Source organism: Panicum hallii, chromosome 6, assembly GCF_002211085.1.
Source record: "Panicum hallii strain FIL2 chromosome 6, PHallii_v3.1, whole genome shotgun sequence".
Classification (NCBI taxonomy): Eukaryota; Viridiplantae; Streptophyta; class Magnoliopsida; order Poales; family Poaceae; genus Panicum; species Panicum hallii.
Window position 1 is genome coordinate 2,666,432 of NC_038047.1, and position 14,340 is coordinate 2,680,771.

At 44.6% G+C, this 14,340-nt stretch overlaps 2 protein-coding genes across 4 annotated transcripts; both read left to right on the forward strand.

Annotated features, from left to right (window-relative positions):
- The first annotated feature begins 1,172 nt into the window (after positions 1–1,172).
- Positions 1,173–7,320, forward strand: LOC112897348 (DNA topoisomerase 1 beta-like). The gene is made up of 16 exons (XM_025965627.1): positions 1,173–1,433; positions 1,987–3,217; positions 3,346–3,540; positions 3,652–3,732; positions 3,971–4,030; positions 4,117–4,211; positions 4,304–4,460; positions 4,601–4,726; positions 5,182–5,262; positions 5,361–5,451; positions 5,534–5,667; positions 6,022–6,090; positions 6,172–6,261; positions 6,347–6,450; positions 6,538–6,706; positions 6,802–7,320. The coding sequence occupies exons 2-16, from the start codon at positions 2,042–2,044 to the stop codon at positions 6,868–6,870; spliced, it is 2,697 nt and encodes an 898-aa protein (XP_025821412.1). The 5' UTR covers positions 1,173–1,433; positions 1,987–2,041; the 3' UTR covers positions 6,871–7,320.
- A 993-nt stretch (positions 7,321–8,313) lies between these two features.
- Positions 8,314–12,979, forward strand: LOC112897349 (sm-like protein LSM2). 3 transcript variants are annotated; one of them, XM_025965630.1, is made up of 4 exons: positions 8,314–8,549; positions 8,714–8,842; positions 8,931–9,089; positions 12,533–12,979. In XM_025965630.1, the coding sequence occupies exons 2-4, from the start codon at positions 8,840–8,842 to the stop codon at positions 12,650–12,652; spliced, it is 282 nt and encodes a 93-aa protein (XP_025821415.1). In that variant the 5' UTR covers positions 8,314–8,549; positions 8,714–8,839; the 3' UTR covers positions 12,653–12,979. The 3 variants fall into 3 exon arrangements, with proteins under 3 accessions (XP_025821415.1, XP_025821414.1, XP_025821413.1); XM_025965629.1 differs by having other exon boundaries at positions 8,796–8,842; XM_025965628.1 differs by having other exon boundaries at positions 8,315–8,549; positions 8,803–8,842.
- Positions 12,980–14,340: the final 1,361 nt, after the last annotated feature.

The following is a 14,340-nucleotide window of genomic DNA, read 5'->3' on the forward strand; positions in this document are numbered from 1 at the left end:
ATCTTTTATTGATGATGAAGCTAAGTGACCATTGCCATCTTGATCTAACATCACAATTCACACTTGAGCTCCAATTCTCAGGAAAGTTTGAACAATGGGGTTATAAGTATATGCCAAAGTTGTTTTGCAAAATAAATAAGCTTTCTTCAATCTAAGTTCCCACATATAATCTTTATAAGGCGGGGCTAGGGGGGCTAGAGGGGTCTCAAGCCCCCCTACCTTTCCATGATCAATGGATACTCCTAAATTCCCTTTTTATTGTTAGGAAGAAAGAATGAAGGAGAAGAGGAAGAAAGAAGAAAAGATGGGAGATGAGCCCCCTCTTCACTCTTTGGCTGGATTCACCACTGATATGACGAGCGAAGCCACCATCCATCCAAATCAAATATGAAAGTAATTGGGAGTGCTCTTATATTATCACACGTAACGCATATATGTACAGTATCAGGTAGATGTCCGTAGGTGAGAATGTGTAGTATAGCCATATTCAGTTAAAAAACTAGTTTCATGACAAAGTATCCGTTAGTAAACACGGTTACTCATTGAATGAGAGCTCAAGCACCATCCAACCCTGCCTTAAAACGGCTAAATCCGATGATGTGATCACGTGTTCGACCCACTTGACTCGCTTGCACCACACTCAAGGAACGCGCACGACGTGACGCCCCTGATCCCCACGCGCTTTCCTATTCCGGAAACGTATTTTCCTGGGACGGAGAAGCGTAATTCCCAAGCTCGCATCCGGACGCTTTCCACGCAACCAACCCCCCGCGGGCCCCCTCACCCCGCCGCATATCCTGATCCGCAACCGCCACGCGAACAGCCCACTGACATGCGGGCCCGCCTCGGGTGGGGCCCGCTGAGCCTTCCGTTGCACCGAGCGGCTCGCGAGCCGTGCGCCAGCCAGCCACGCACGCACGCCACGCAGCGCGCACACGACCCCTCCGTGTCCCTGCACGTGGGACCCACACACCTTGTATCTGTAGTATCCTCTCTCCTCCCCGTCTCTCTGCCGGCGGGCCCAGCACGCCTCCGCTCTCTCTCCTCGCCCGTGTCACTGCAGGTGGGCCCGTCACGCCTCCCCCTGTCTCTGCCGTGTGGGAGTCCCGGCCGGCGGGGAGCAGCGGAAAAAACCCCGAGGCCGTCGAGGGAGAAAGGAAGGGGGTGGGAAAAAACACGAGGCGGACAGGCGAGGCGGGGGATAGAAATACGAGCGAGCGGGCGCGAGGGGGCGAGCCGAGCACCGCAGCGCAGCGCAGCGCGAGACGGGAGGAGAGGTGATAGATAAGCAAGCGCCGCGCCAAGCCGCGCCCTAACCCTAGCTCGCCCCGCCGCCGCCGCCCCGCTCGCGCAACGGAGGGGTCCTCGCCGCTGGGATCCGTACGACGCCGGAGGGGACGCCTGCCCTGCCCTGCGCCGCCGCCGCGCGCGCGGTGCGTCCCTCGACCGTCTCCGCCTCCTCCTTACTTCTCTGTTCCCCTCGCACCTTCCCTGACGCGGGGTGTGCTCCGGGACGGCGCGGGCGCGGTTTGCTCGCGGTCGCGGGCGGTGGATCGGGGGAGGGCTGCGCCGTCCTGGTGGTCTAGGAGGGCGGGTTCCTCGGAGCTCCGCGTCGATCTGGTGGGGGATGGTGCGGGAGGGCGTTGGTTGCGTCGTTTTGGTCTCGTGCGAGCTGGCTCGTCTTAGTGCGGCGTCAATCAGGGGAGGGGGCTCTGTTTTCTCAATCCAAATTGGGTTTCTAATCCAAATTGGGCGTGGGTGTGTGAGGCGATTGCCTCGGCGTCCGTGGTGATTGTGGCGCATCAGGGCATGATGGCAAAACTGATTTCAATTCCGGGGCGGTTTGGGGTCTAGGATGGACGAGCAGGCGTTGTGATTTTCTAATAGCTTTCCCTGTTTCATCTGAGTTGTTAGTTGCACTAGTGTAATGGTTTCTCCTCACCGATGGGTTTCTTACATGGATGAACTGTGTTTGCCCTTCTGCAGGCGTGGCTGACTTGGTCCTCGTAATCCGGTGGTGGCAGGCCACCGCGGGCGAGCGATGGCTGTTGTCAACACCAACAACGCTCATCTATTCGAGAATGATGACGACGACGGCCCGATTTCGTTCAAGAGGTCGAGCGCATCTGTGAAGAGCAGCAGGCCTACCCCCTCCAAGCAGGAGGGATCGTCAGGAGGCGCTGGGGCGCCTGTCAGGAGCCCCAAGCCTGTGGCTCCAAATCAGCAGAAGAACGGGGTGAGCGCCGGCGTGTCGAGGCCGCTGCATGTGAAGCCGCCATCGTCCAGCCCGAACCATCGGCCTTCTGGGTCTGACCAGCCAAACAGTTCGGCAGGCCATAGTTCGAAGAGTAACAGCACTGACAAGAGTAAACTGAAAAGACCTCTTATGAAAGAAGAGAACTCTGATGATTCGGATGATGAGGTGCCAATTGGGTTAAGGAGAAAGGTTGAGGAGAAGAAATTAAAGAGAGTTGATGAGAAAGCAGATGATTCAGATGACGACAAACCGCTGCGTCTCAAGATCAACTCGTCCAAGATGTCTTCCACCAGCGCGAGTAAGCCTGTTTTGCAGAAAACTGCCGCAAAAATTGAGCAGCCTGATGAAGATTCAGATGATGATAAACCATTGGCAAGCAGGCTGCCCACTAGTGCTGCTTCAAAACGTGGAGGTAATGTCTCTGAAGATTCAGAGGATGAGAAGCCATTGGCTGCCAGATTTTCAAAAGTTTCTGGAAGTGGAAACCTAAAACCGTCTTCTTCCAGCAAGGGGTTAAATAATGATACAAATGGCCCACGGAATTTGGGTAAAAGGCCTCTAGATAACAGTAATCAAACAAGTTTAGCTCTCAAGAAGGCAAAACCTTCAAATGTTTCAGCTTCAGCAAGTGTTAAAAGAGACAATGACAACACCCCTCTTGCACAAAGGTTGAAGATGGGTGAGTCTTCGAAAGGCAAGCCATCTGCAAAGAATGTCATCGAGAAGAGTCCTGCTTCTACGAAGAACATCAAGAAAATGAAAGGGAAAGTGAAGACAAAGAGGACAATGAAAAACTCTCAGTTCTCAAAGACAATGAAGGTCCCTCCTGGATCTGGTGATGGACAGAAATGGACTACCTTGGAGCACAATGGTGTTATTTTCCCTCCTCCGTACAAGCCTCATGGTGTCAAAATGCTTTACAATGGGCAACCTGTTGATCTGACACCAGAACAAGAGGAGGTGACATATTAATGATCTTTCTTGCTTTATTTCCAACTTTTGATATGTAGCAACAAGACAGTCATAAATGCTCCGAAATCCAAATCAAGCATCCTCTCATTTGATCATCTGTATCTCTTATGTTACAGGTTGCAACAATGTTTGCTGTGATGAGAGACACAGAGTACGCGACCAGGCAAACATTCATCGATAACTTTTTCACTGATTGGAGACAAATCCTTGGTAAAAACCATATTATTAAGAAATTCGAGCTTTGTGATTTCACCCCGATATATGAATGGCACCTCAGAGAGAAGGAGAAGAAGAAGCAGATGACATCAGAGGTAACTGCTTGTGAAATTTGTTGTAATAAAGCTGCACTCCTTACTTCTTAGCAAAATGAATTAAATCCATGTCCTATGAATTCCCCTTCATTGTGATTAAATCATGTACAGGAGAAAAAAGCATTGCGGGAAGAGAAGTTGAAGCAAGAGGAGAAGTACATGTGGGCCGTTGTAGATGGTGTTAAAGAGAAGGTAGCTTTTTTATACACTAACATAGTTTGATTAGATCAATACTTGGTTTTACTAGTCAGGGATTGTTTGGTTGACCATGTTAAGATTCTTGCACCAGATTCAAAGAATGGTGTGCTTAATGTATTAGTTTCCTTAGTGAAAGTTAACTGTTAATTTTGTCCCATTATCTTACTTCCTCTACTATTTCAAGAGCATTTTGCCAACATTTTTACTTGGCTAAACTGTTTATTTGTATCAGGTTGGCAATTTCAGAGTAGAACCACCTGGCTTATTCAGGGGACGTGGAGAACATCCAAAGGTGCAGATATAGTAACATGAAAGTACACATGTTTTCTGTTTCATGTGGGTGCCTTCTTTTTTAGGCTCTTTGTTACATTGTTTCAGATGGGAAAACTGAAGCGGCGCATTAAACCAAGCGATATTACAATAAATATCGGAAGAGAGGCTCCAGTCCCTGAGTGTCCGATACCTGGAGAAAGGTACCATTTTCTCTAATCATTTGTGTATAAACTATGTTTGCAAATAGTTTGCTTGCATGCAAGCAGTTTTTGATTGGTTATGTGTTCTACAGATGGAAAGAAGTCAAACATGACAATACTGTTACATGGTTGGCCTTTTGGAATGATCCAATTAGCCAAAAAGATTTCAAGTATGTTTTCCTGGCAGCAAGTAGCTCACTTAAGGGGCAAAGTGACAAAGAGAAATATGAGAAGTCCAGAAAATTAAAGGTGAGGAAGTTTGGTTTTGTATGTATGGATGTTTTGAATCTGTAACAGATTGAACAACAACAAACCCTTTTAGTCCCAACTCCCTAGTATGTTTTGAATCTGATCGTACATATAATTTTTTTTGGACCTGTCATCGGCAGGATCACATACAAAACATTCGAGTCAACTACACAAAGGATTTCAGAAGCAAAGATGAGGCAAAGAGGCAAATTGCTGTGGCAACATACCTTATAGATAAACTAGCCCTTAGGGCAGGCAATGAAAAGGTATTATCCTACTGGAACCTGTGTTCAGCAGCCATGAGTGATGCTCTTTTCATTCTATAGTGTAATAATGTATTTTGTGATGTCTCTATCGGTAATTTAGTTTCTTATACATGAAATGTGTGCGTAGCTTCTTTTTATTCAGCTTAGAGAGCTATGCTTGATTTTATGCAATATCTCATCTGCATCAACAAACTATTATAAAAATAAAAGAAATTGCATCAAGGCTGCTATATGAAGGGTTAGCTGTGGTGCTTTGGCCACCACAATTTTACATGATTTTGGTCAATATACTATTTTAGCTTCATTGAAGTATGCCAACATGAGTTTTGTTGCATACATCTGTTCCTTCAGCATACATCTTTCTGCCATAATTTTGTTGCATTACTATTTGGCTTTTCGCTTCATTGAAGTATGTCAACATGAGTTCTTATTAGTAATTTTCAATCATTTTTCAGGACGATGATGAAGCTGAGACTGTTGGTTGCTGTACGCTAAAAATTGATAATGTTACTTGTTTGCCCCCAAATAAGATCCAGGTATTGATCTTCAATATTCAGCATGTTTACTCAATATGATTATATGACTTCTTAATTCTGATGCAGTCTGAATATATGATTTTGCATTAACTTTACAGTTTGACTTTCTGGGTAAAGATTCTATAAGATATTTTAACACCGTAGAGGTTGAAGAACTTGTGTACAAGGCAATTGAGGGTTTCCGCCGTGGTATCTCGCTATTATTCTTCTCTACCATTTTCATTTGTTTTAAATCTCCGCTATCTCTGCCCTAATACTTCTGGTCTTGTAGGAAAGCCACCGGGATATGACCTCTTTGACAAACTCGATACAACTAGGCTAAACGCGCACCTGAAGGACCTGATGCCTGGGCTTACTGCAAAAGTGTTCCGTACATATAATGCTTCCATCACATTGGATGACATTGTAAGTTGAAGCAACTTTTACCAGGTTTCCTTATTATTTCAAACTATTTAGGCTTGCACAGATGCTTTGAGATGTATGAAGAAAATGTTGGATTTTGTTTTGTGTAAGGTGCATTATGGGCATCTATTGTATTGTTTTCTTCTAGTATCAATGTTTGTAATTGTAGTACTTGTTCGTGCATCTCAAGTTAGCTGCAAGTACTTGGTCAGTGTTATACAGAGATTGGCATATCTTCAGTTTTTAACAGTTATCTGATTTTTTACATTCTGTTAAAATTGTTAGATACGTTATTTTCATGTGACTACCATGCTATGTTATGAGCTAAGCGTATATGTGTTTTTGCTGTCGTTTCAGTTGCACAAGGAAACAGAAGATGGAACTCTTCTTGAAAAAATTGCTGTATATCAGCGCGCAAACAAAGAGGTATGATCTGTTACTAAGAAAAAACGTAAGTACTTGTATCATCACTTTTCATGACGCTGGACTGCCATTTCTCAAACTCAGGTTGCCATAATCTGTAACCATCAACGTAGCGTGTCAAAATCACATGAATCCCAGATGACCCGACTTAATGAAAAGATTGATGATTTAAAGGTTGGCTTTCTGCTGCAAGTTATGAACTCATGCTTCTGCCATCGCCTTTTCTTGAAGTCTTTTTCATACTTTTTGTCTTCTCCAGGCCCAGAGAGATGAGTTAAAAGTTGACTTGGGCAAAGCAAAGAAAGGAAAACCTCTGGGCAATGATAAAGATGGGAAGCCAAAAAAGAACTTGGCCCCTGAACAGTAAGACCTCAAACACTTCCTATTGTATTTTGTATATCAATATAAATGAAGACAACAGGTAGACAATATCACAAAATCCACTTGCAGGATTGAAAAGAAGATTGCAGCTATTGAAACCAAGATTGACAAGATGGAGATGGATAAGAAGATAAAAGAAGATTTGAAGACAGTTGCACTCGGAACATCAAAGATCAACTACCTTGATCCTAGAATTACTGTGGCATGGTGCAAACGCCATGAAGTCCCCATCGAGAAGGTACAGTCTTGGGATAACATTTTTTCTTCTCTAATTTCCCTATTGATAATGTACACAGTTACTGAACCTGTTCTGAATACTGATTTTGCTGACAGATTTTTAACAAATCGCTTCTTGCGAAATTCGGATGGGCAATGGATGTCGATCCGGAATTCAGATTCTAGTAGAGCACTATTGGTTGCCATGTGTCAGTCAGTTTGATCCAGCTTCCAGCCCTTCTCCCGGACACTAATTGCAGCTAGGAAAGGAAGAGCTCGGTGTTTTTTTTTTCAAAGCCCCCCCGCTCCTGGAACGAAGGAAGCACCCGGCATTCTCTTTGTAGGCCCCTATTTGTTGGTTCTTGGTGTACTTGTCACCGTTCCATTGCGTTAAGTTCTGTATGCATTTTGCTGAGGAATTTGAGCTTTGTTCGAGAACGGATGGACATTCAATTTATACCGAGTTAATCTCAAATATAGATGACTTGTTGAGTGGTGGATCTCGTGGGACTCGAATTGTGTTGGGTCATGAGGTTTCGTTTCACCGAGAGGAAGATATTGTCTCTTTATGTATGCTGTACCCGAGAACCGTTCGATGGTAATTGAAGAAGTGCTGAGGTGTAAATTTTGATTAAAGATGTTGGATCCATCGTTCGGTGCTGACTGCGTTGCTTCATGTTGTTCATGTGACCGTGTCCTTGTCTCATGTACGGGGACGAACAAATGTTCGTACAAACGATGTTGAGAACATTATGACCTTGTGTCTAGATAAAGAGTAGAACCTGTCGATGATCTGTTCAGAAACAAAAGAAGCTCAGTTCACCTCGCAATGTCGCAAACCTTTTTCGTTGCATGCTTTTAGGAAAAACCTTGGCGAAAACCTCAAAGGAGAACGTGTAAGCATGAAAACTCTGTTGTGTTCCTCGTAATTCTGTCACTTAGAACTATGATCCATGCTATATTGCCTTCTAGGGATGACATGCTAATCATTTAGATCACATGACAAAAATTAATCTATTCTAATAAATTTTTTAAATACGTACCAAAGCAATAAAAATTCAACTAGATAGACCATAAAATATCAATTAATAATGCTAAATAAAAGAATAAAATTTTCCTAAATACCTTGAAAATGCTCTCCAACCTTGTTAACCTGACAAACAGACCCTGCTTGCAATCTAATGAACCCTGCTTGCAATCTAATGAATACCGGATGACCCCATCGCTGAGCTGGAAAAAAAAACCCTTCTGCTTTGCATACCAAACCCTAGACGGCTTCACATCGGCAATCGGCCGACGGCTTGAGGCACCATCGCACCGATATCATCGCTCATCAGGTGTGGCGGTCGGTATATCCAGGACTCGTGGCGGACTCAATCCTCATGTTCTTGTCAATTTAGCCCGCCGCCTTTGCTTCGTTTTTAGGTCCGCTACTGCAAATAATTAGGGTTTAGTGGAATCCATGTGACTTTTTCCTACCAGATATACTTATCTTTCCATTCATTTATCAAATTAAATCTATTTCTTATATATATCTCCTCGTATATTATCAATACTGCTGTTGTGGAGCCGCTGTCTCGTGATCTCCGTAAAGTTATAAGAGGTGGCTCAGATCGACCCCGGCTCAGGATGCTCAGCTTGAGGTGGCAGGCTCGCTCGAGGTCGGCTCATTGACAGCCCTCCCGCCCAGGGCTCAGGCCTCAGGTTCATCTCCTCCCTCTGTTTCTTAAACCTTTCCCTTCTCTCGGACTCTCTCCTCCCTTGCTCTTCCTTCCCTGGCGGCGACGACTACGACTGGGCGAGCGGCGGTGCCATTTGTCACGTCTTCGCCGCCCAGCCCTTTGCCGGCGACGAGCATCCTCCAGGTATGCCCGCCCCTTCTCTTTCCTTCTGCTGTGCGAGACGGAGCGCCCCAAACCCTAACAAAACTATTTGTATTCGGATCTGAATCCAGTTACAATATATTACCTACTAACTTCGATTTCGTTTGCAAAAATTATCCCATGCTGGGTCCGCCCCTGGAGGGCAGGAGGAGGGGGGAGGGGGAGCAGCCTTTGCCCCCTTGCAAAATTTGGGTGCTGACTTTGTTGCCTTGTTTGCGATTTTTCGAGGGGTCAGCTAAGCCGGCAGCAGCGAGTGTTCTCAGGCCGCCGCCATGGTGATTCCGTGATTCCTCCACTGCACAGATCGTTTCGTCTCTGCTCCTGGTGTCTCTTACGTGCCCCCATCGATGTTCCTTTTTGCAGTTGTTCTTCTCCTACTTCAAGGAGCTCGTGGGGAAGGAGGTGACGGTGGAGCTCAAGAACGACCTGGCGATTCGCGGGACACTCCACTCGGTCGACCAGTACCTCAACATCAAGCTCGAGAACACTCGAGTTGTTGACCAGGACAAGTATCCCCACATGGTATGCCTGCTGCCGTTCTAGTTGAAACTATGTCTGCACAGAATTCATGCCCTTCAGCTTAGTTTCATCAGTTAGAGTTTGTAGGTAACTTGATTGCTGCTCTTTCCTCGTTTTGTTTTGCCATCCTTACTTGATATCGACTTAGTGGGAACTGGAAACTGTGGGGGGAAAGGTTGTAGAAGTAGCAGTTACTTCCACTTTTCCAGCATCTTGGGTAGTGTGGTTGAAGGTTCCCATGTTGTACAAATATAGGCCAGAAGGGGTGTATTGCTGGTAATCTAGCATTTTTGTGGCAACCTTGCACAAATTGCATAGTTTTGCACTTGACTTTAGCAAACTTACCTTTTTTTTTGATAGCTCGTATATATTAAAACATTAACTACAAAGTTCAGAGATAAAGATCCCTGAATACATGTTTGTAGCTCCCTAGCTACAGCACATATCACTAGCTGTGTATAACGAGCGAATGACGAGCTGCAGCCAACACATGCAGCAAGCAATCCGTCATTCAAAGCTAGCAAACTTACCTTAAAGATTGACCGTTCAGAACTTAGTGCTTGGGTAATTTGATGGTGTTCAATGTCCAGTGTCCACACGTACAGAACAACACCGCAAATTTGTCCATAAGAATTCACATCCAACTGACAGTTGTATTGTGTATAGGACCTTCATATCTCTAGTATAGCATTCTTGTGACTTACCTTGATATTGACTGTCAGAACTCAGTGCTTGGGTAACTTGATGGTGTTCAGTGTCCACGAATTTATCCATGGAGGGATTCGTATATATTTTGACTTTTGCATTGTGTAGAAGACCTTCACAAGTCCACATTCTCAAATTTTGAGTGATTCAGTCTTAATAAGCCCCTCTAGCATAGGCCTGACTGGTTTTGTGATGAACTTTGTATTGGAAATTCATGAAACTCAGTTTAAATGTTCTGTTCCTAAATCATGGCCCAGAAGTTGCATAAGTGAAATAAGTATGATGGATTCAATGGCACTGCTTCTATTTTATATACCATGAACTCAGTTCTGTAGAACGATGTTTAGATAGATAGATGGAAAGTTGTCGGGGCATGCAAACGGCCTGGTGATTTGCAGGATGCTCCACTCAGCTGACAAGTAAGGCAGTACCTCAACATCGAACTCGAGAACACTTGAGTTGTTGACCAGGACAAGTACCCCCACATGGCATGCCCTGCTCCGTGTCTAGCTGATACTATGTCAGTACAGTTTCATGCCCTTCAGGGTGATTTTATCGGTTAGAGTTTGTACTCTACTTGATTGCTGCTCTTTCCTTGGATGGTTATGCCATCCAATATCGACTTAGTGGGAATTGGGAACTGCAGGGAAAGGCCATAGCAGTAGCAGTTTCTTACACTTATCCAGCATCTTGGGTAGTGTGGTGGAAGGTTCCTATGTTGTACAAATAAAGGGCAGAAGGGATGTGTTGCTATTAACTTAGCATTCTTGTGGCAACCTTACACTAATTGCATAATTGTGCACTTGACTTTAGCAGACTTACCTTAAAGATTGACTGTTCAGAACTTAGTGCTTGGGTAATTTGATGGTTTGCAGTGTCCAGATGTACAGAACAACACCCCAAATTTGTCCATGGAAGTATCTATTTAACTGTTGTATTGTGTATAAGACCTTCATATTTCTAATCTAGCATTCTTGTGGCAACCTTAGTCTAAATGCATGGCATTGCTGCTGACTTGTAGAAGACTTACCTTTATTGACTGTCAGAACTCTGCTTGGGTAATTCAGTGGTGTTCAGTGTCCACAAATACATAACACCACCATGAATTTATCCATGGAAGCATTCATATATAATTGACTTTTGCATTGTGTACAGGACCTTCATATTCTCATATGTTGAGGGATTTACTAAGCATATGTCTAACTTGTTTTGTGGTGGACTTTGTTTTGTAAATTTAAGAATCTCTGTTAGTCTGTATATGAAGGTTCTGTTCTTAAATTATGGTCCAGAAGTTGCATATGAATAAATATGATAGAAACAATGGCAATGCCTGTACTCCTAGTCCTATCTACGATGGACTCAGTTCTGTTGAACAATGTTTAGATAGATAGATGGAAAGTTGTGCAGTCATGCTAGCTGTGTCAGTTGCTTGTCTAGTTCTGCTTATCTAAAATACTGAATTCATCCTCTTAAGGGTATCCACTTGATTCTGAATGTAATGATCAATGAGCCCTTCATCAATAGACCTGCAAACAGCTAACATGTTCTTGCAAGTTTAATTAATGTCTGTGCGTGAAATTTTAAAACCTTTTAATTCCCCTGCAAGATATATAGACTAGCCACCACTACAAGATACCCTTTCTATTCTTCATGGTAATAGAAGGTAATATTAAGATCTCAAAAAAAGGAAGAAAGATTGACACGCCTGGCTTTTCCTTTTCCCATGTGACGATCTAATCAACTTGCATTGATCTAGCATTCTTGTGGTAGCCTGGCACTAGTAGTTACAAGCTCTTGACTCTGTAGCAGTCTGACCTTGAAATTTTACTGTTGGAACTCAGTGCATGGGTAAGGGATGGTGTCCACGTTGCATACATGCATACATTCATAATAGCGCCATAAATGCAGCATATGGAAGAAAATTTAACTTTCATGTTCACTGGACTTATCTTGTGTATAAACTCACATCGTATTGAGTAACTTAGTGATGAAGTCTTATGCATATATATATGTAAGTCATGTTAAGAATGTTCACTTCATGTAGTTGCATGAGTGAAATAAATATGAGAGGTCCAGTGGTTTTACTTGTTCACATTATGATAGTTCAGGTTTTATAAATGCGTGCCCTGCATTTGAATCTTGTCAGCCAGTTAATTTCAGTGCAAGCTACTGATAAAATGCATATTGTTATATGAGTTCCATGTTCGTGTGGGTTGCTGCTCGATCAGCTTGTGGTTGCTAAACAAACACTGCGAAGTTGATATATGTGCTAGCTTTTTTCCTTTTGACATGCTACTCATGGGTCTGTTATGTTGGATCTATCAGTTGGCACTTCTGTAGGAAAGTAGGGTGCTAATCTCTGCAAGTGGGTGTATATTGGGAACTATATTCTTTTGTTGTAGACTTGTAGTGTACAGTATTGCTGAGATGTGCCTTTCATCTGTAGAATATGCTGGGAGTATTTCCAAAGCAAAGCAATGCTTACATATTCTTATCCTATAACATGTTCTGTGAGTAGCATACAACCTATTGTCTGTCGTATATAATTTTGGCGGGGTCTGTTTGGTGAATCTGCCCATTTACACCCCTTTGTAATTGATCAACCAATATCTTGGAATCATTTAATGCTCTTCTTTTCTATAAGAAAGAAATAGGGAGAGTAATCAAGTAGGAGCAAGTAAAACTGAAAACTATCGATTTTGATATCATGCTGTTAAAGTTGTTCATTTTCATGTTGGCAGCTATCTGTGCGGAACTGCTTCATCAGGGGCTCGGTGGTGCGGTATGTGCTGCTCCCGCAGGACGGCGTGGACATTGACATCCTCCACGACGCCACCAGGAGGGAGGCGCGTGGAGGCTGATCGACACGCCCCCCCAACCGGCCCCTCGCCTTCTTCCCCGACAGGAACCCTGATCCGATCTGCGAAACATGTATCCATCCTCCTGGTGGTTATTAGACACAGACGCTGACTGGCCGAACTGTTATCCATCAGCTCCCCTGGTACTTTGCGGTGGCAGACATTCCAGGTTGGGTGACCTGCGTGTTCCTTGTTGGTTGCTATTAGTAGTGCTATTAGACCGAACCGGCCCCACTGATTAGCTGTGATGTTTCGCCCCTGTCTGCGGCCATGTTTTCATTGAGACCCCCAACGCTATCAAATTGGCATGCCGTGAAGAAGATTGCTGTTGATTGTCCGGACCGGTCGGTGACCGGTGGTTGTTGGGTGGTGTTGATTGATTAGCCCAGGGGATTAGGGTGAGCTTGACCTCAAGTTAAAGCGACGCCACTGGTCGAAGTGGCCAAGTGGGAGCCACCGTAACCCTAACGGATCCGGCGGTTGTTGAACCGTACCGAAGGTGAGTGGGTTTACCGAAGTTAAAGCATTACTTGAAGAACATGTTGGATCGGCAGGTTAGCTTGCAAATCTTGGGTGCCAGGATGCTCTGACCAGTTTGTTTGCCGTTTTGAGTGCGGCGAGACCCTGTGTGTGAAATTCAGATCCTGGCAAGTGCCATAGTCATCATAGCACGGAAGCAAAGAGCTAAAGGAAGCTCGCCGGCGAGCCTCGAGAAGGGCCGGCGGCAGGGCAGAGCCCGCGCCTTGCGGCGGAAAGCCGGAAACTAGTGGAAAGCTCCGGCCTCGAGCGGCGCTCGCCACCGTCCGTCCTCACGTGCACGCCCCGGCAGGTGCTGCAGGATATATATCTATATATCTATATTATATACAGCATATACGATATCGTACGAACTGCTAGTGCTAGTCCAGTAACTAACAACGGTGTCTTGCACTCTAATCCTGCATTTTTATGCGCCATCATGCGCTGATGCGTGCCTGAGACCAACCGAGAGAGATTAACAACTGGAATTGCATCGAGAGAACTGCACGGGTGGAGACCGCGCCATGCGTACCACCACTCCATGAGTACGAGGACTGGAGGATCTAATGAAGAAGAAGAAGAAGAGGAGGAGGAGGAGGAAACGATGCAAAGCTGAAGGTCCTGTTTGGTGGTTGATTGGAAAAGCTGGTGAAGAATGTAGTTTTGCTTTTGCTTGTTCTGTGGCAGAATCTCCACTTTTGGCTGCTTGATGTGTGGAGACACCAAGAAATAAGCTTTGCTGAACAGGATCATCTGGATTGTGCTAAGATTCTCGATTCCAATTCCAAATGAATGGATGAATAATATTGCTCGGATGGTCGGGACCCCAAACGAGGAATACGTAGGCGAAGGAATTTCGTAAGATGTGAGCACGTTTCTGCTCAATGCTGGAGGAATTCCACAGGAATCTCTAGCTCGCCAGCACGCCCTGCTTTTCTGGAATCATACCTCAGTCTCATCATGTTCTTTCATCATACTTGCATATTACTCTACCTGCATCTTTTCCTTTTCTTTTCACATTAATTACTCCAGCAACTAGCAGCAGTATCTTATACTCTAACCGTACATTACGTTCACTCACAAAAAAAAAAGTGATCATTCACCTCGAGATATGCTAGTAGTGCCTTACTAGAAAAACACGAGCATGTCTGGGTCCCTCCCAGTACCAGGTG